At 32.3% G+C, this 21,850-nt stretch overlaps 3 protein-coding genes across 3 annotated transcripts; 1 reads left to right on the top strand and 2 right to left on the bottom strand.

Moving 5' to 3' along the window:
* Window positions 1-1,938: 1,938 nt before the first annotated feature.
* Window positions 1,939-11,998, bottom strand: LOC106780390 (mitogen-activated protein kinase kinase kinase NPK1). The gene is made up of 17 exons (XM_014668674.2): window positions 11,536-11,998; window positions 11,414-11,455; window positions 11,151-11,216; window positions 10,922-11,032; window positions 10,750-10,830; window positions 10,580-10,657; window positions 10,406-10,488; window positions 8,215-8,299; window positions 7,984-8,084; window positions 7,781-7,820; window positions 6,373-6,432; window positions 6,248-6,294; window positions 5,959-6,169; window positions 5,699-5,866; window positions 5,219-5,544; window positions 4,390-4,457; window positions 1,939-2,702 (listed from the first exon to the last, which is right to left on the bottom strand). The coding sequence occupies exons 1-17, from the start codon at window positions 11,773-11,775 to the stop codon at window positions 2,632-2,634; spliced, it is 1,878 nt and encodes a 625-aa protein (XP_014524160.1). The 5' UTR covers window positions 11,776-11,998; the 3' UTR covers window positions 1,939-2,631.
* Window positions 11,999-15,251: 3,253 nt separating this feature from the next.
* LOC106780409 (peroxisomal adenine nucleotide carrier 1) lies at window positions 15,252-18,500 on the top strand. The gene is made up of 5 exons (XM_014668697.2): window positions 15,252-15,655; window positions 16,472-16,703; window positions 17,156-17,302; window positions 17,410-17,570; window positions 18,009-18,500. The coding sequence occupies exons 1-5, from the start codon at window positions 15,513-15,515 to the stop codon at window positions 18,286-18,288; spliced, it is 963 nt and encodes a 320-aa protein (XP_014524183.1). The 5' UTR covers window positions 15,252-15,512; the 3' UTR covers window positions 18,289-18,500.
* Window positions 18,501-18,560: 60 nt separating this feature from the next.
* Window positions 18,561-20,218, bottom strand: LOC106780410 (uncharacterized GPI-anchored protein At5g19250-like). Its single transcript, XM_014668698.2, has 2 exons — window positions 19,990-20,218; window positions 18,561-19,317 (listed from the first exon to the last, which is right to left on the bottom strand). The coding sequence occupies exons 1-2, from the start codon at window positions 20,078-20,080 to the stop codon at window positions 18,809-18,811; spliced, it is 600 nt and encodes a 199-aa protein (XP_014524184.1). The 5' UTR covers window positions 20,081-20,218; the 3' UTR covers window positions 18,561-18,808.
* Window positions 20,219-21,850: the final 1,632 nt, after the last annotated feature.

Below are 21,850 nucleotides of genomic sequence, written 5' to 3' on the forward strand. Positions count from 1 at the left end.
TGCATCGCAATCGTTGTAACTATAGATAGCATAAACCTTTGTTTGGATACAGTAGCCACAAATCTTGTATATATCTCACTGATTTTGATCCCTCCACGTACAACCAATCGGACCACAACATGTCTAATTCGTCTTTTTCCTCTCTTTCAAAGATTATAGAATATACCCAGATATATGTAGTGCACATGAAAGAAAGAAAGCTAAAAGACCAAAATAAGCATGGAAGTAACTTTCAATCACAACCATCATTGCTCAATATACACGAATCTCACATGTACCTCTATGCACTTCTTTTCGGATTTTATGGTCTGTCTTGTCTCCAAACAACAATAATGCACTCAACATATAGAGATCATCTAGTATTAATATTAGAGTGCCAATTCTAACAGTGGTGTATCTTTGGAGATTTTAATGCAGTAAGGTATATATTTTTTAAAGTTAGAACACCTGACCAGTATTCTACTATATTAGTTCATTAATTCATTGCTTATTTGCTATAAAAATGCTTAAGTCGTTTCGTATTAGTGTGTACATGAGAATCATGACAACATAATTTTACAATTTGGAAGGAAGATTTTGACAATCAGTACTATTTGTCCACTCCTTATAAGCATGTTGAAATGGCAGACATAAGATTGTAAATAACGGTTGTCGCTGTTCCTATATTGCAGATTATGCGGATCAAAATTTTAGACCTCGAGTTACCCTATCAGCATATTTTAGACCGTATCGAACAGATTTCTCAGATTTAATTTATGATTATATGGTCTGTTTTTCTTTCATTTCTTTTCTTGAAAAATTACTTTCGAGAATATAATAAATAATTTTAAATTCTAAATTTTGGGTGACGTCTGTTATAGTTATTTTTATTTTTATTTTAACTAAGCAACGCTATGAGGAATGAACTTTCAGAAAGAAAGAAAGAAAGATTGAACCTTTTCGTACTGTAATAAATTCTATTTCAATAAATGTGTAAAAACTGTATAAAGAAAGGTGAATATAGACAACCGAAAAGGGGGGGAACTTCATTTCGTTCTTTTTTGTCTCCAGTGAAAAGGAACATCTTTATCATATTTACTATAATGTGAATTTCTCTCACAATCTAGAAATGATATTTTCATGCGTCTTTTTGATCATCATGTTGATCCATTAAGAATCCAGGTCTTTCACGTTTGAAGGTTTTCTTTGTCCAACCTAAGAGAAAACGACACGTCCCACGTGGAATCAGCCCGCACAAACATCTTTTCATTTGTTTTTGGCCTTTTCTTACAACACAATTCGGCCCCCTCGATCACAATTTTTTTTCTTTTCAATCATATTTTTCCGTTGTTTGTGGGGGACAGTCTGAAATCTTTGATCAAAACAGGGCAATTAGAAAATATCAGGAAAAAGGTGCATCTTTTGCTATTTTTTGACCTCAACAACCAAAATGAAACGAGATTTGTAGATTCCAAAGATCGCCAACATTATTTCAGGGGAACAAAAAGAACTTATTGTGATTTTTTTTTTAAAAAAAATCATGGAAAATCAAGGCAGGCAGGGTCCATTGAGAAAAACTGTGCTTAATCTGGGAGGCACGTTGGCAAATGAAAAGGATGAGTGGCGAGTAACATGGCAATTCAAAGTCAAACAGCCTCTACATTCTCGGTTACCCACAGTAATAATTTCCATACTGATGCAGACACAATTAGTCAAAGGTGTGTGTACCATAGTCTCCCTCTTTCTTTGCCCCCTTATGTTAAGAATGGAAACAACTATGATGTCTGAAAGCAATTTTTCTCAGTTTCAACGTGATTGTAACCTTCATTCAGTTTAATTCAAAGTTCAAATTTGATTTCCCTTTGCTTTGTACAAATGGACTAAAAGGTACTATGTGACAGCTTTCTACATTCCACTCCCCTTCCCTGCTTAACTAGCAGAATCAAGATTTTTTTTTTTCCTCTGATTTTTTGTCTGTTAACCACATACTATTCACAGGAATATGGGTTTTGGCCATTCAAATGTGCACTGATAGTGACTTAAATCAACTGCTTTCAAAGTCTGAAGTTGAACTTATATGGAGTGACATCCCTACCTATTCGTGTTTCAAGGGCGAAAGAGGAAGTTTCGATCCAACCTTACACTATCACTCAACTCAATCATGCACATGACTAATAACATCTCATCTTACAATAACGATTTATGAATAAGCAGGATAGAGTGATGATCTTATTTATTTTAAAGGTGAAGAAAAAGAATGCTCGCAGCTTGTTATTTTGTAAGTCAAACGTACCGACCTTATCTTCCCCGTGTTATACAATTACTAACTATGAGGACTTATTAAATCACGACCCCCTGAAATGTTTATCCAGACAAAATAAATTAGAAAATAAATGGCAACCGCGCATTATTTTATACCCTACAGACTAAATTCCCTTTGCATATTTCCATTATATATGTTTTATACATAACTCAGTACACTCTATAATGCATATCCCGCTATATTACATTGAATTGACAAAATATTTCCAACTCTTTGTTGCAATATCTTATTTGATGACATTGCAAGATTAGATATGACTTCTCCTAGGGAAAAACGCTTTCTTCTCCCTGTAGTGAGATGTCAAGATGAATAGGAAGTCAGTAAAACCTTCAGTCTTCATAAAATCTGCGATCCTTTGGAGATGTAATCTTTCCTCCAGTTCCGGCCCGACGCATCATCTCTGAAATATACTTAAATGTCAGAAATAGTTTAAGTAATGTACAAACATGTGCCATAGGGGTTGCTTTTCAAATAGGAATATCTGGATTTGATTTCCTAGCAATCAAAGGAAAGAAAATAAGCCCCGACGAATCGTTTTCTAGCAATAAAGAGGGCCACCTGTTTTAACCTTTAGACTTTTGGCAATTTAGTTCATTCACACATTTCCCAAAATTTTATTACTGTTACTATCTCCAAGGTACAAAGAAGCATTTGGTTAGAGGAAAAAATAAACATAATGAAACGTTTGCTGTTAACAAAGTAAAATGATTGATGAAAATAATGTAAAGCTAAGATGCTTGAAGTTAAGATGGGTAATTAATAAAAGAAAAATGGTTTGTAACATGAAATAGAACAAAGTAAAGGTTTAAAGTTGGGATGGATTTAAGAAAGAAATAGTTGGGATGGGTAATTCACAAAAGTAAAACTTCAACAGCAGTTTGTACCTAGACAAGATAATGATATTTTAACAACTATTTTTTAACAACTTTTTGACAACGTGTAATCTTTATTGGTCTGTTTGAATTTATTCTGAAAAAATATTTGAAACAAACCAATCACAAACCATTACGTATTGTCAAAAAATTGTCAAAAAAGAATTGTTAGAGACTTTTTCCAAAAGATAAATGCTGAAAAAATGTCTTGATAGCAATTACAATGCGTATTAAAAGTTGGAAGGCTCGAGCAGGTGAGCACCTCCAATATAACCATTAGGCAGTTTCTTCCTGCACTTCCATAAATTTCTTCTTCTCATAAATTATTATATTTTAGATTCTATAATCTGAAATTTAAATTTTATATTCCAGAATTTACAAGCCAACATACTTTTTTTATTTTGGAAAGCACGACCTGGAATACAAAAAATTGTATTCCAATGTCCCATCCAGATTGAATTTTTAATTTTAAATTCCGAAATGTGTAATTCAGAATACAAAAAATAATGAGGGTGCAGGTTTAGACTATGGAGGTGCAGGAAATTTAAATTGAAAATGTGTTTGGAGCATACTTTCGGCTGAAAGATAACAAGGTCCTTAAACTCTCTAATTGCAGTTCCATAGGACAAGCCCAAGTCCATCCAAGTGCTATTCAACATTTGCACAAGGGTAAGTGGTCCATTGAATCAGATTTAATCTAATTTTTTTTTATCAATCCAATTAAAATTAATTGAGTTAAGTTGACCTTTTTTGAGCAGCTGGATCCTATTCAACTTAATTATAACTGGCCTGAATTATCAAGTTGAATTTTTTTTAAAAAAATATCACCTATTAAGAAAAAAACCACCTCAAAATAAACATTTTCAATGTTTCTGATTATAAGACAAACAAGAATAATTATAACATACAAAAATAATATTAACATGATAAAAACATATTATTGATTTTTTATAGTAAAATTATTAGAAAAATTATATATTTATTAATTATGTAGTTGGGTTCAATCAGGTTCGAAGTTCATAAATCTATTCCTCGAACCAATTTAATTGGAGACACTAAAATAACTCATCATGCAGCTGAAGAAAGGAATATATACTCTTTTTAAAGATGATTTTATATGTTCTAAATGGAAAAATACACCAGCAGTCATACGTGCAAAAAGAAGAAAGAAAAAAGTAAAGACCATTTTATAATTGGTAAAAAGAGAAAACTTGCCTCGCTTCCACTCTAGCTCTTCAACCAATTCTTCTTTCCATTTCCTTTGTCTCTCAGAGAAGTTTGAGCTGCAGACCAAAATAATTTCAGTCCCTTTTCCACGTACCGGCAGAACAAATAAAAGGACAAAACATACATACAGTATCATAGGTGGTAATTTATTATGTAGATTCGGTGTTTTATTTCCGTAACATGCAATGCATTTAATAAAATTATTTATTAGGCAGATTACTGATGTAAAACTCCATATCTATTGAGACCAATACAAACAGTACCTATCATGGTTATCAAACTCTCGAGTTAACTCTTAAACTCTTACGAGTTTACGTTTCCAGACATGGCTTCCGAGTTAACTCGGAAGTAAACTCTTTTCTGCATAAACTCGGTAGAATTAATTTCTGAAATCGGTAGGATCGTGTAGAATCGCGAGTTTGGAGCGATTCTACGAGCTTGAAAGGGAACAAAATTAAGAAAAACAAGGTCGTTTGGTTTTTTTTTATTATATATTTAATGAAATGCATCAAAATTAATGACAATAATCCAAGTATTTATGTTTTACAATATTTATTTTTATGAACTATATATCTATAAATTTTATTTATTTAAAGTTATATAATTTTGTAGACTTATCTGAATTAAGATATTATTTATATAGTATTTTTCATCTGAAGTAAACTCTTACGAGTTTACGAATTGAGTTTACGAGTCGAGTTTACTCGACTCTCACGAGTTTACATAAACTCGCGAGTTTGATAACCTTGGTACCTATAGTACTGAATGTAAGTTTTCTCCATAAAATTGCATTTACTATCAAGCACCAGATACATACCTTACACTAGATGATTCCAGCTCAGCGTCATGAAGAGTCTCCTTTGATTCATTAAGCACAGGTGGCTGAATTTCCTGCAAAGGTTGACAGTGAGCACCATTATGCTTCGATCGGTATTTGGTATGACTTCCAGGGCTTGCTACAGTAGCACTGCCAACCATTGAGAATCGTCTCCAAGCCTGACTAGACGATCTGAGTTTTGATGTTACATTTGGGACACCCGACATAACTTTACTCTTTGCAAAGGGAGCAGGAGCAATGGCTGCATTTGATATGCTTAAGAATTCTTCATAAAGAGGTGTTTGAAGCTTCTTCAGTTCAAGTGCCTAATGTAAGACATTAAAATAAAATTAAAAAATGTTTCTAATCTTAACAATGCTAGATTTAAAGAAAAAAGGAAACAAAATCCGAAGGTAACAACCACTGAGTAATGCTATACTGAGAGTCAACAAATATATGGTCTTGAATTTAAAATAGAACCTTAGCATCAAGGAAATCTCTAATTTTACATTCAGTAACTTCTTCATCGTCTTCAGTTCCTAGAGGCTCACTTGAAAATGATAAGTGCGGTCTGTTTTTCTCTAAATATTGGCTTTCATTAAAATTGCAAGGATGATCATCCGCAGGTTTGCTCGAAGGATTGCAACTCTACTCCAGCAAATTGATCACTCAGTGTTAAAAAATTACTAATCATAAATGGAAACATCTAAAACAGTGGAAGAATAAAACAAACTTGACACCTTCGTATCATCAGAAGCTAATAATAGAGATTCAGGTTTTACTGGTGAACCAATCAAAAAATCATCTTCATCCATCAGACACATGTCACCATCATCATTGTCTGCTCTCTGGTAGGAATCTGCTTTATGATACACAGTTGAGAACTTTATGCTGTCTATCTGACAAACATCCTTTAAGCCGGTGCAAGTTGATCCCTGGACAGAATCCAAGCTGCAAAACCAATATGATAGTCTTAGTTGATCCTCCATACCCATAAGAAGTTTCACCAAAAGCAGAAGATATACTTACAAGGTTCTAGAGTTCATTCCATATGTTGCCATCTTATTGCAAGAATCCTGAGATAGGAAAAATAAATAGTTGATAAAAAGTAAGTTATGGTGTGCATCATATATGCTCACAGCTTGGACACTAACCCTGATTGAACTGCGTAAGATTGAATGGGATCCATGATATTCAGAGGTGATGAACGGATGCTGCAGATGATAAATAAGGCAGAATCACTACAGTAACTTTGAAGAAAAAGCAAGGTAAAGCAAATTCAAAAGAAGGTTCCACAGTTGGGCTAGTTGTTCGTTTACCTGTTATTTATTTTTGTTATAGCTTTTAGTTAACTTGAGTTATTGGTGGATTGATGTATTTTTGAACCAAAATCGTGTGTAATAATTCATTCAGTTTATTTTTACTGAAATCAATTAACAAGAGCTTCACTTTCTGAGTTCATGAGTTTTCTCTTGTTTACAAAACCTTGATATGGTATTTAGATGCACTAAGGAGAAAATTGGTTGTCTTTGGAAAAAGACTAGGTTTGAGAAATACGACTTGGACCTCATGCATATAAGTGGACTAAAGCAAAAAGAGGACAAAACCTCACTACTATAATAGTGTGAGTAAAAATCGAACTATGATTATGCTTACCTAACTGAAATAACTCACAAAAACAAGGATTTTAACTTGGAAGAACTAGATGTTAATTATTTCAAAACTTATCAAGACTTGGATTTTTCAACTGAGACAACAAATTAAAGGGAGCCATATAAAACATTATGAATAGGAAGAGGGGGAAGATGATGGGAAATACCAAAGCTTTGAGACTATGTTTGAAAACCATTTGCTATAGTGACGAACGGTAAATAATCAAAAGTACAAAAAGAAGAAAAACAAGATTTAGTACTAGCATGATTATTGAACCCAGAATCAAGGACTCAGGAGTTCAAAGAGTGAGAGATGCCGACAAAATCACTACCAACATTAAAGGAAACTGTTGAAGATTGTTAATGATATAATGTTAGCAGAAGCAGGTTCTACAAGGCAATAATATTTATTACTAGTTATATGATATATGACTCTAAAATCGAGGACCCAGATGCTGACAAAATTATCACTAATATGTGCAATAGAAGCAATGGGACCAAATGCCTGACAGTCCCCATACTATAAAAAATCACTGAAGATTGTTAGTAGTATGATATTAGCAAAATTCTCACCAGCCCCCTCCCAATGTCTAGTATCATGAACCCATATCCAAGTTGAGAACTGTCAACCTTCACCTCTCACTTGAGGGGGTTTTCATAGTTGATTGTTTGTTAGCTTAACTATTAGTTATAGGTGTCGTTGTTCTCCCTTCTAGTTGATTTCAATAATCGGCACATTGATGTATGGTTGAACCAAAACCATATGTAACCCATGTAGTTCAATTTTTACTAAAATCAAGTAAACAAGAGCATTAATTTCTCCGAGTGGATGAGTCCTCTGTCAATTACAAGCCTTGATATTTATGATAATGGATGATATTGTATAAGTTAGGGAAAATGTTTAAAATACCTGTAACAACTCTGATGCAGAAGGCCTTAAATCCGGCTCCCTGTCACCACAAATTAATGCATAGGGATTAAAAGTCAAATCATCACAAATAAATCAGCATTCTTAACCTAAAATTCAAATCGAATCACTAGCCTTTTCAAAAAACATATGTAATTAGAATAAAATAGTATCATCGTAATGGTAAAAGCATTATATTTATGTACTTGTGGAAACATTTCAGCAAAAAGTCTTTGGCCTCAGCAGACAGATGTTCAGGTATGGGTGGATGAGATTTAGTTGTCCCAATATAGAAAAGAGCTGAAACCTAAGAAAAAGAGAAGTTTAAGTGAAAGCATGTCATTGAACCCATCACATGCATATGCACTCACACTGATATTAACATGTGGAAGTTGATGAAAAAACTAGATTACTTAGTTAGGTGAGGCTTTCATTACCTCTTGGGGATACTGTTGACTCCATGGAGGCTTCCCTGTGGCCATCTCTATCACGGTGCATGCAACACTCCATATATCAGTGGAGCTTAAAAATCACAAGTTAGATTTTGTCACAAAGAATAATTAATATCTCATCAAATTTAATGACCAAAATGACAAAATGAATAGCAACATACTAAAGTCTATGAGAAATTATAAAACGTCATTTTTGTTGCTCAGTTTAGATTTTCCACAATTTAAACATGCATAATGAAACACATTTCCATAATTTGCATTAGAAGGCCGACTCTTATCTGTTTACTAGGATTTCACTAGACCTTTAGAATGCCTTCACAATGGTTGAAATTCACATGCTTCTTAAAGAAAGAAAGATTCAATTGATTCTATAATTTAAAACTCAATATTTTTTTTTCTCAAAGTCATTTCCAACAAAATGAAAAGAAAGAAAAAAGGTATAGACACATAAGTCACAAGCCAGTAGCAATTTTAAGAAAATCAAACCATTACCAAGCTTTCACCGGACCTGTATAATGCCTTCACAATGGTAAAATCCATATGTTTCTTAAAGAAAGAAAGGAATCACATCATTTAACTCTATAATTTTAAACTCATGTTTCTTTTTCTGAACTCATTTCCATCAAAATGAAAGGAAAAAGAAAAGATTTAACCGCATACTTCATGAGCCTCAAACAATTTAAAAAAAACTCGTAAACCATTACATATAGAAGCTTAGTCCATAATGTAGATCCTTAAATAGGTTATATGTTTATTAGAGGTTGGGAGTGAAGTTAGATGTTCATAATGAAGAATGGACCATTAAGAAAGTTAAGGTTTGCATCAACCTTCTAGAACAACAATTGTTTTGTTGGACACTAGAGTACATAGCAAATCTCAAAAGAAGTAACGTGAAAAAAATCACAATTTCAATAACTAGAAATTGATACATGAATGTCATGTTCTTATTTAAATGAAAACAAATATATATGGCTACTTGCTAACAGTCCCATGTTGATTATAATAAGCTACTTGACGTGGTAGTAAAACCTTGAAGTTCTCCTGTCTAAAAATTGGTGCTTTCATTGAGTGTTAGACTCACAGAGATTGGTGCAAACCAAATACTAATAGATAGTAAAGTCATCAAATCGGGTTCATGTCAATAGGGTGAAAGTTGTCGTTAACATCATCTCTTAGATGTGATGACAATATCAGGAGTACCACATTAAGTAGGATAAGCTTATCCTGATAGATAGTAAAGTCGTCAAATCGAGTCGGGCTTTACAAGAAAATATCTAGACTAAAAAATTTTCAGAGATATTGGCTTTACAAGTGAGCCTAATTTCTAGAATTCAGTATTTTGAAGGCTCATATTTAATTATCGATTGACCAATACAAAGTCGTCATTCCTTATGATAAAAGGAAAAACTTGAGGGGCAAACAAAAAGATGTGTGATATACCCTCTTATTAACCCTTTTAAAATTATTTGAATCCTACTATTATTCATAAATCAAATCATTCAACTTTGTATATCACAATGCATAACTGAATTTGTACAATTTTGTATCATGGGTATGAATAACACGATTCAACCATTCATTTTTTTTTTCTTTTACTTTTCATTTTCTGATTCTCATGAAAAAAAAAATTGAAAGTTATATAAGCTTATATTGTTACTTAAACCTATTTGACTATTCTTAGCTTTTCTTTGTCACTACATCATTTAATGCATGTAAGTCGAATTAGCTATTTAATTGCTCTGTTTCCTTTCTTCCAAAATAGAAGTTTCACAATCTTATATATAACCGAGAAATTTGTTTTAAAGACTTCTTCCTAGAGTTTTCTTTTCATCTATTCTAGTTTAATATTTTTGTGATGAACACTATATGCAGTATGTATAATATTTGATGTAACTTTCCATTGTTTCTAACAATTGGATACAAACTATGATTCACAACTCAAAAATTAGTTCAGCAACTGACGATTCCAAAACAATGGAATAACAGTCAGCCTCACTATGAATATGAAAACAATCTGAGAATTTGTCTATAACCACCTTTCAAAGCAGATAAGTCTTTCCTTCCTGTCCATATCACACAAAACTATTTCCTTTTGGAAACATTTATTGGGACAAATGAATCTTAGAAAATACTTGATCGTGATTGGATGATAATCTTTTTAGTATTATACACTTACATTGTATGTCCTGTTTGTAGAATAACTTCAGGGGACATCCAATGTGGCGTGCCCTTCATTGATTTTGCACCATTAATAGTAGCCTATATCAATCCACAAATTCAGAAATGATGGCCACGTTACCCAAGAAACTAAAAAGATCATAAAGAACTAATAACGTCAACATTACCATACCAGTTCAACAACTTTCTTGGATGCACCAAAGTCTGCAAGTTTAATGCACCCTTTGTTATCAACTAGAATGTTGGCTCCCTGTATCCAACAACATATTGACCAAAAGGATAAAGAGAGGCACCAAAGCAGAGAATCTTTTAGAAGCAAAAGTAAAAGCAAAAGCACGGTACCTTAATATCTCTGTGAATAATCCCATTATTGTGAAGGTATTCAAGGCCCAGTAAAAGCTGTTTCGTATACATTCTTATAACCTGGAAAAAAATTTGAACATTAAGCACCAAAGAATCACAACGTGATAGATTCTTTATGTGCTTCATAAACTAATAAATGAATATCACTTACGGATTCGGGGAAGGATCCAAATTTCCCCAAAAGTGATGAGATAGAACCACCAGGTACGAACTCAAGCAGAATATTTAAGGAGTTCTCCTCTCTCGCAGTTCCCAAGTATCTCTATCATAATAAATAAATAAATAAATAACAAATAAAATGGAGGGGGAAAAGCACTTGCTACATTATTGTACACCAAGGAATCAAAGTACTCTGACTCGAGTGATAAGACCACACTCACAACAATATTTGGATGCTTAAGATTCTTGAGAAGCTTAACTTCTTCTTCGAGCTCCCGAATATTAGCCTAACTCCACAGGGCATAAAGAGAATTTCTATCAATCATCACGTAGAACATCAACCAGCTTACACAAAACAAGAGCATTACATTCCACACTGATTCCACACCATGACCACTGAAAACACTTCTACGAAGCTCAACAATTCAAACCTATAGCAAAGTAGCAGTACAAAAATCTCGTAAAAGTGAAACCAGGTGTTTACCTGTGTGTTCTCCTTGTAAGCGCTACCAGGAGCGATTAAAACCTAACATAAAGCCATAATTAAAGAATTAGAACGTAATAAAGCAAAATTATAGCAAAAAAAGCAACGAAACAGAAATAGACCTGTTTGATGGCAATAAGCTCCCCGGAATCGAGGTTCATTCCCATGTAGACGTGACCGAAGGCGCCAGAACCAATCAACTCGCCCTTGCGCCACCGGATGGGAGGAGGAGGAGGTTTTAATGCGATTCGCGATTTTCGAATGGCGGAACCAAGCTTGTCGGCGATTCCGGCAAAAGGAGCATCGTCGCCCCCGGGTCGGAAAACCAGGGAGCGGCGAAGAGAGCCCAAAAAGTCTTGCATATTGTGGTTGGGGCTAAAGTTTGGCGAGGGTGGCGTTGTTGGCGTGAGTGGAAGGAATGCAATATTTGAAGGAAGGAAGGAAGCAGATGGTGAGTTTTTCAAAATGATGGTTTCTTGCTGCTGGACACTGTATCCCAACGGTTATCTTTTTTTGACTTTGAATGCCCCCCTTCCATCACATGAATGGTATGTCCGTAATTTCAATGCTTTATGACCCACTATTTTAAAGTTCATTTTTTTTTTTTTTATGTTCGGTGCTTTCATTTGTTTAAAAAAAATGTTATTATATATATTATAGAAACGTGGACGTTAGATAAATTTTACTTTTTAGTTTCTATACATACTATTTTTGCGCTATTACTATCATTTTTTTTATCATAGTTTTGTATGCTTCTGAAGTATTTGTTGATATTATTAATGATTAATGTTTAAAAATATATGATCGCTCATAATTAACTAACAATATGTTTTCATCATGAGACATTATTTCAAAACTTTATTTGATGACATTGAAATATATCAAAACCAACAACACTGGTTTTGTTTGTCATCCATCTAAGCAACTAATGTATTAATATTTATTTTAATATATTTTAAAACATTAAAATTAGTATTCATTAGTGTATTGTAAAGATATAGTAGAGGAACACTACAAAAAATCAACAAATAATCCAAATTCATAAATAAGACTTAGATTTTAAGTTTGGTGATTTTAAAAAATAATAAATATTAAGTTATATCTATTATATAAGTATATTTTTTTAACTATTTAGTTGTCATTTTAATTTCGATATCTCTTTATTTTATTTCTCTTCAAAATATTTTGAAATAATCTTTTATCTTTTCCACCAATCGTAACTTCCTTTTAAAATAGTCTAAGATAACTTTCTATTTCTTTCACAAAAATAACACAAAAAAGTTTAGTAGGATTACTCTTAAAAAAGTAGATACTAAAAGTTATATTTATTATATAAATTAAAATTTTAATTATTAGTTTTTTTCCTTAAAAAAAATCTAGCAACTTCTCTAATTTCATGGTGTATATGATAATAAAATTTAAAATTATGTGAATATGTTAGATTTTGTATTAGAGTAAGTTTTATATTATTAAATTTTTATTTATTTTTCTCACAAGTGGTATGCAAGAAATTGAGCATACATGTATAATATGGATTCTGGTAGTTTAAGTTTATGTTGATATATTTTGTTTGTTAATTATATTTCTTATAAGTAAGCACGAGCTTTCTAGCTTCATTTAGTTTCAGTTTTTTTTTTTTCAGGGAGTCGAAATAAATGTAAGGGATAGTTAAAATATTACTTTATTTAAGCTGAGTTGGAATTTTGGTAGAATTTTAAAATATAGAAATAATATATTTATTTTTGCTCTGACTGATTTTCAATTAATTGGAAATTATATTTGTAAAGTTTCTGTGTGTTAAAACATGTATAAAGCAGCTTGTGCTTATATTTATATATTTGATTAGAATAATCAAACATTCATAATCAATCAATATCCTTTACAAAAGAATGTGTATGGTACATAGAAACATATAAGCACTAGTTTTTCTTTTTGAGTTTGATGCTAACTCGTGCCAAATAGACAGTAATTAGTAATTTGAAAAGTTAAAATATTATTTCTTAAAGAAACTATTTGTATTTAATTAATGTATATGTTTATTAACTTGGTTTAAGAACATGAATATTAATTCATTCAAAATTCTAATTCTAAAATCGATACATTTAAAATTACTAAATTAAATTTATATTGAGAATAGGTGTTTAGAATGATTAAGATATCGAACTATATCCATAGTCAAATCTTTAAGTTTTAATTGAATTCTAAAGTATTTTTTAAAGTTTTGATACAACTAAAAAAAAAAATATATGATCAACCATGTGGTATGAAACACAAAGGAAGAACACAAAAATTACACAACATATTTATATTACAAAGATAAAACTATTGCAAAAGAAATTGACTGTATCAAATTCCAATGAAATAGAGAATTAATCACTATTTCACTTAGTCTCTAATTTGATTTCTCTATTAAAAAACATTATATTTTCGTTCAAAATAAACTTTTTTTAAAACTCTCAAAAAACAAATTATAGTTGTGTAAGTGATAATTTTTTGTTAAAATAAACTTTTTTTACTTGTTAAGTGGAAAAGATTATTTTTTATTGGATGAACTTCACCTTTTGCTGGGCATGTGGTGGCTTGTTGAATGAAAAGGTATTTTGTTGACCGAAATAATTCTAAAAACTTCTTCTCCTTAACTTCAAAAACATTATCATCAACATAAAAATGATAATCACTTTTATGTATGAAAATCAATGTTTAAATTCCAAATCTTTTTGTAAAAAGGAAAAAAGTTCATAACATAAAAACAAATAAATGAATAAATTCAAATAAATATTAAATAGATGTTATTACCCTATTTATTACTCGTGAAATGATTTTTTGACACACATGAATTTTTTACATTCATTGGACACTATCATTACTTATTTTTTACTCTCCTTTTTCTTGAAAAACTACAAAACGTTATATTTTTTAGACCATTTTATCCTTATATGTTGTGTCAAATGAATGTAAAAGTGTATCATGATATTATTATTGTTATTACTCTTTCTTCAAAACTTGAAAGATGCCTCTTGTTCTCTTGTTCTAACGGTGAATAATAAGTCACCTATTAAATAATAATTAATTATATTTTTTCTTATTTCTTAAATTAAAATTCATCTTCAAAAATTTTAATACAATTGAGTATATTTATTTTTTAAAAAAATTTAAAGATTAAAATTGTATAAAAATTTGAAATATAAATTACTTCTATGTTTACGTTAAATTTAAAAACTAAAAATATATTTAAGATTAGTTTAGAAAATAAAAATATATTTAAACATTAAAAACATCACATGTATATTTTCAAAGAGATAAACGTTATGAGAACGAATGAATATAAATTTCAATTCAGTGTTAAATATTTTTCTCTTTTACTACTATTAAGTTTGATTTTTGTTAAACTAAAAAGGTTTTATAAATATTTTTACCTAATTTATTTTGAAAAAGCAAGCATAACTTGAGTTAATGTTTAAACAGAATCATACACTTCATGCTTTCTAGAAACTCTATTTAATTCCTTAAAAAAATAGTTTAAGTTTATAACTTTTTTTTGTGCATATGATAACTTAATTCATTTTAGGATAAAGATACTCAGAGAACATTTTCTTGACAACATTTGAACATCATCATACGTGTTGATTGGTTCATGGTAGTGTCATTGTGTCATTTAGACCAATCACACAATGACACATATAATAATATTCAAATGTTGTAAAAAAAAAAAATTGTCTATGTATCATTACTCTTTCATTTTATTTAAGTGAATATCAAACGACATCATGAAATATCATGTGAATGGGTAGGAGGAACCTATTTTTATCCAATAATTAATTAGCCTGTCTTTTCCTCATTAACGTATCCTAGCTCTGGTTTGAAGGCTGAAAGCTCAACTTTCTCATTATATTCAGCCTAATCCTTACGAAGTTACTGTCCTTCAACTACCCTTCCTTATTCACTTCATGGGTGTCTTGGGAGCTCCTAAAGACAGCACCTTTTGTTTTGCATCCTTCAAATCCCAATACCCTTTTGTCCAACAAGTCTAAATTTTGTGTCTTGTTACTCAATTGACTGTTTGATTATTTCTGTTTTTTGGGATTTTTGAGAAAAGAAGATGCAGCTTGATCTGGAATCACTGTCAGAAGCTACTTCTGGTGCCATTGGGTCACTTGTTAGTACCACCGTCTTGTACCCTCTTGATACTTGCAAGACAAAATATCAAGCTGAAGTTCAAGCTCAGCATCAGCGAAAATACAAGTTCCATTCTTCACCCTTTTAACATTTTGGGGGTCCGACTTAGTTATGTTCTGACATATACTTGCTTGTTGTAGTTTAGTAGCGTAATTTTGATATTTTTGGCCAATTTCCCTATAAGCAGCTTATTAGTATTTATTATTGTCGTAGTTGACATTATTTGTAAGAGCGTTTTGTCTGGATCACGAGCCAAAATTAAACAAATTAGGTTTAAGTGTTTGTTTATAGAGTCCTTTTATCTGGTAAAAATGAAGCAGAAAAAACTGGAAATTGGGTATGCCATGTAAATCTGGTCACGAACTAATTGGTTCAAGAAAAATAATGCACAAACTCCTTACCGATAAATAGGTAGAGAGGTTGAAAAGAGTTAGTGCACTGAGCTGGTATTGGGGCTTGGATTTCTTGAACGTCGAAGGAGTTTGCGCATTACTTTTCTTGATCAATGTCATTACTTTCTCAGGGGAGTAATCTAGACCAATTTATACTACTATCGTGGCAAAAAAAAAGCTAATGTGACACAATAGTGTGAACCAATTTCTCAGGAAATACCAGCTCAGCCACAATACCAGCTCAATGCACTAACTCTTTTCAACCCCTCTACCTATTTATCGGTAAGTTCTGGAAATTGGTCACTACTTCCACTAGAAAATCTGGTTCAATATTGAAAGCCAATGATGATAATAATAACTTTCCAATTACCAAAATTGCAGGTGCTCGTTTGCTTTTATCTTGATGTTTTCTATTCTGGCAAATAATCTAGGAAGCAAGAATTTTTTAGTGAGTTGTGCTTATTTGATTTTGTTGCTCTGTCTTGTGTAGGAGAATTTCTGATGTTTTATGGGAAGCAATTGCTACCCGTCAGGTGCTATCACTGTACCAAGGCCTTGGGACAAAAAATGTTCAGTCCTTCATTTCGTCTTTTATTTATTTTTATGGATACAGTTACTTTAGGAAGCTGTATTTGAAAAAAAGTGGAAACAAGTACATTGGAACAGCAGCAAATTTGATTGTTGCCACCGCTGCTGGGGTCTTTACGATAGTAATAACACAGGCAAGCATAATTGTAATTATGTTTTGAAGAAAAGTTGCTGCTAGTTACTTAGATGTGTTGTGCTTTTCTGTAATATGCCAACTGAGGGAGCTTTCCTTAACTTAGAATTAGATTGAATTTTTTTAGGGTAATTATTCTGTTGACATGACAACTATAACTCAGGTCAATATTTGGCAATTGTGGTATGTGATCAATAAAGAGTCACCTAAGCTTAGCGGTTATGTTGGGGATTTGGTTAGGTTTTTTTGTTGATGTCATAGCAAGAACATTATCCAGCGAAAAAAAAAGAAAGGAATCTCACCAACTGATGCAGTGTTCTCTCAAGAAAATTGTTAAGTAATATTATTTGCAAAAGAAACAAACTGATTCCTAATTAATTTAATGTTGTTCGACTTAACCTTTCCTTATTGTTAGGCACTCAATCTTCACTAGTTTGTTCTTGTATATTATAGCCCTTAGATACAGCATCCTCGCGGATGCAGACAAGTGAATTTGGAAAATCCAAGGGATTCTGGAAGACCCTTTCTGAGGGTACATGGAGTGAAGCATATGACGGACTTGCCATTTCCATTCTTTTAACAACAAATCCATCCATTCAGGTATCCTTTTTAGCATGCATTTATACAAATGAGACAGAGAACTGTTTTTCCAGATTAGGTTTCAGTTCAGACTACCTAACTCAGATAATGATTTTTCTCCTCGACAGTATACTGCATACGATCAGCTGAAACAGAGAATATTAAAGGGCAACATAAGCAATAGAACAGGTACAAAGTCATCCCCAGAGGCACTCTCTGCATTTTCTGCTTTCGTGCTTGGTGCAGTTTCAAAATGTGCAGCTACGTGCTTGACATACCCAGCTATCAGGTGGATGATCAATTTCAATTAGTCTCCCCCAAAGTTTGTTATGTTACCTCTGTTATTGATTCTTGTGAATATTATGCAAAAGAAGAAAAAAAATCAATTTTATTTTATGCTGATCTACGGTCTCTTGATTGAGATGTATCTGATAGATACCATGAGTTAGTTAGCTAGTTACATTGTTCAGTTAACTTGATTAAAGAAATAAGGCATGTTACCAATAAATAGGAAGAGGGGTTGGAAAGAGTTACTCCACTGTGAGTTGGTATTGGGGATTGGATCTCTTGAATATCGAAGAAGTTTGTGCATTACTTTTCCTGATCAATGTCATTACTTTCTCAGGGGCGTACTCTAAATCAAAAAAGCTAATGTGATACAATAGTGTTTTCTCTGTTTATGCTAAGCTGGGGACTCTCTGATTAAAGATTTTTGAATTTTCTATAGGTGTAAGGTCATGATTCAGGCTGCTGAATCTGATGATGATAAGAGTACAGAAGCTGAGAGGAAGGCACAGAGGACAATCTCCGGAGCTCTCTATACTATTTGGAAAAGAGAAGGCGTATTGGGATTTTTCAAAGGATTGCAGGCGCAGATATTGAAAACTGTTCTTAGCTCTGCATTACTTCTGATGGTAAAGGAGAAGATCGCAAAATCCACATGGATTCTAATGCTCGTGATTGGAAGATACATGTCTGTGAATTCCCCCAAAATTAAGGCAATTTGAATGTCATGAGTAATTCTTAAAACAACTTTTCATCCAAGAATATGCTAAAATTTGCTTTGTTTACCATGGAGTAAAATAATGAGAGTGTAGCTGGCAGTTTAGACTGCCTTTCTGAAGGAGTGCCAACAATGACATTTTAGACCAATGGAGTCTGACCATCTGATATGCTTTTTCTCTCATTAGACCTTACCCTCAAAGTAGACTTGTTTATATATTGCCTGTTTTCTGTTAACCCATTCATATTAGCTTGTATCATTTGGCAGATGCCAAGCTATAAAAAATTATATTATTGATAATAATGACAACAATGAGATAACAATCCTTTGGGAACAATGCTTTCTTTCTCCTATTTGCCTCTAGCGTTCTATAGAATTACAATACCAAAACAACACTTACACAAGGGCATATCCATTTCCATCTAGAAAAGACAGTTGTCTTCAATAAGCTCACCCTGACAAACATTTTTTTTTGGTAACAAAATTGCAACCTTAAAGCATTGTCAACGGCCATCCTCTTTGTTTCATAACAGGAAGATGTAACCAACTAAGAAGAGCATTGAGCAATAAAGCAATCCAGATCTGGAAATCAAATTGGCAACATTAGAAGTATAGGGAGAAAAGGTTCCCGCAGGTGTGTTTGTTGTCAAGACAACAACAATCCAATTATCTTCTGAACCAATACCAATTCCTGTATATTTTGTGTCATTGAGACTATCTGAGTAGAGAGATTTCGTGAAATTAGTTAGCACAAGACTTGGAACCAGACCAGGAACACAAACAGGCATTATATTTCCATCCCTTGTGTTGGAAATGGCCAAGTGACACTTTGATAGGAGGTCTGGATAGTTGGAAAACTGAGGCTCAGTGCCAGGTACGGTGTTAGAACCTGTGGTATTCGTGCAGGGCTGTTTCTTGAATTGGTCAGCTATTTTATTAGCAAGGCAATCTGCATTGTCATTCCTTGTTAGAGCTTTCAAGTTTATTGATGCTCGATACTTGTTGATACCCTGATAAAGATTGTCTTCCTCATCTGCAGAAGAATGTTAATGTGAGGTAAGTGCAGGTTCAACATAATAACTTCAATAGTATGTATGCACATGTCCGTGAATGTGCAAGTAAGCCAGAAAATATTGGCATACGAGATTTGACAATCATCTATCCGCAAATTCTATATTAAGAATATAATTTTTTTACTAACTTTTTAGAATATGTTAAGTAAAAAACAAATTACATGTGATATTTTCTTCCAATTTAGCATACTTATAAGAGTTAGTTCCAAAACAGGCGTCAGAAGATAAAAAGATAAAATATAGGGTAAACTTTGGCCTCTAGATATTTAAAAATGGATGATTTTAGCCGTTTAAATTTTTACACCAGGAGAATTTTGAGCTGTGTTTTAGTATAGTTGAGAAATGGGATTCGAAAATCATATAAAATACAAGAATCAAAATCGTATTGGAAATGGAAATTGAGAGACTTTAAGCACATTTTATCCTAAAATCTTCTTCAGCACTTAACGCAAATTATGAAATGATTAAGAGTTTAATATCTACGAACAAACGATTTATAGTCTCCCTTCAGATTCAATAATTCCAGATCAATCTTTCTCCTAATCAGATCTAGTTTGCATATTGAGAAATCACTAAGCTTTTCTTTCAATAAAGAACATTAGCAGATTGAAGAGAGAGCAAGTAGTACTCACCATCGTCACATTTTATTGGATGGTTCATCAAGAGAATCACAAGAGAAGAAACGAGAAGCCAGAAACACAGATAGAACTTGGGCAGCACCATCCTTCTCTGTTTAGTTTTAGATGTAGATGAAATCTCTCACATTGCAAAATTGCCACTTTGGGATCCTATATGAGGGGTTCAATTCAAACACAAGTTTCCTTGTGTAAGGTGCTTTTCTGTTTCTTAAAGCATACGTTAGAAGCTATAGACATCACACTGACACCGACGAAGACATCACAACGGTAAGGAAAATGGTTGCTGGTATTTCAGTATCAGATTCAAATGGGTTTGTCCTTTTTTTCCCATGCATGCACAGATGATGGTATTTCCTTTACTCGAAAAACATTATCTTATGCAACGTAATCGCAGTAATTTTACATTTTTGTTGAATGTGTTGTTACTCTGGGATTAGTAGGACTCATACCGCATAACATGGTGATTACATCTCCCATTAAGGAAGTAGTTTGTACCTGAAAGTGTCTGCCTTACACCAATTTGGTGCACCGAATAAATTGGAATATTAGATGTCTTCCTACAATATTTTTTATGACACATTGAAGGCTATAACTTCCGACATGTAATCAATCATTATCATCTTCTAGTTTTCGTATAAATTACTGAGAGCAACAGTTATTAATAATAACTTCACACCCATATGAATAAGTTGATTTCGAATTATTATTATTGTTATTATTAAAGATATGCAATAAAAAGAACCACAGTTATGAGAGTCTGCTAAATTTTCTTTCTTCAGCATGGGAAGAACTTAGTAACAGAAGCAGCAATCCAGAAATAGTTGCTGGGTGGACTCAGAACCAGAACAGAAAACATAATGAGGAGTCAACAACTTCAAATTCGTAAAGTGAATTGAAAATGGAAGCTTATTAAGCAAGACAATGGTTTACCTCTTCAAATTCGTTAAGTAAATCCATGAATAGTTACCTCTTGTGTTTCATATCTGGTGCAAAATTCTTACAAGTTCGGATTGATAACAACATCCAGTGGGAATGCACCTTCTACACTTGTTCTAACAGTATCTTTTGTTAGAAACAAATTTAAAAAATTGTCTATCAAATCCTTCGGATCCACGGTTGCTTCATTATTCACTCCTTGTGACTATTTTACCTTTTTACTTCATCCTAATATTACTCTATGACAAAAGATCAACATTGTTTGTGTCCAACTACCAGAACAACTTTTAACTTACTAGAAAGACTTTTTCGTCTCCATGGAACCTAATTGTGCCATCTAAAATATCTACACTCATTTTCATATCAGTACTAAATTTTAACCAACCTTGTGTTTCTTTGGTTTGGAATAACAAATTGTGTTCCTTATTTAGGGTTTATATATAGCCATGAGTAGCACTACATATATATGGTTAATTTTGTTACAGGTTAAAACATGTTTTAGTTTTGTCTCTCCTCCTCTTCTTGCAGCTCGGAGATGTGAAGAAGAAAAAGATATATACAATCATCTCTGATTAGAATAAGATGAAAATCTCCAACAATATAATTAAGTTGAATTTTTCAAAATAAGTTTAACAATAAACAAGAAAAAAAATCATACTAAAAACTTAAATTTCATTATTATTTTTTAACTCTATATTTGTTAAGGTGATTAACACGTCTTTGGCTTTTATTAATTGTCATGTTAGTTTATTTAAGCAAAGATTAATATTATTATATAATCAACCTTAAAGTAATAAGTGAAAATTAATGTTATTGTGCAATTAAACTTAAAAGAACGCTTAAAAATTTTAAATTTATAAAACAAAAGTAAAAGTTTGTTACAGATGACTTGCATGCATGACAATTAATAAATAATTTC

The sequence above is a fragment of the Vigna radiata genome, unplaced genomic scaffold (genome assembly GCF_000741045.1).
Source record: "Vigna radiata var. radiata cultivar VC1973A unplaced genomic scaffold, Vradiata_ver6 scaffold_315, whole genome shotgun sequence".
NCBI classification, from domain to species: domain Eukaryota; kingdom Viridiplantae; phylum Streptophyta; class Magnoliopsida; order Fabales; family Fabaceae; genus Vigna; species Vigna radiata.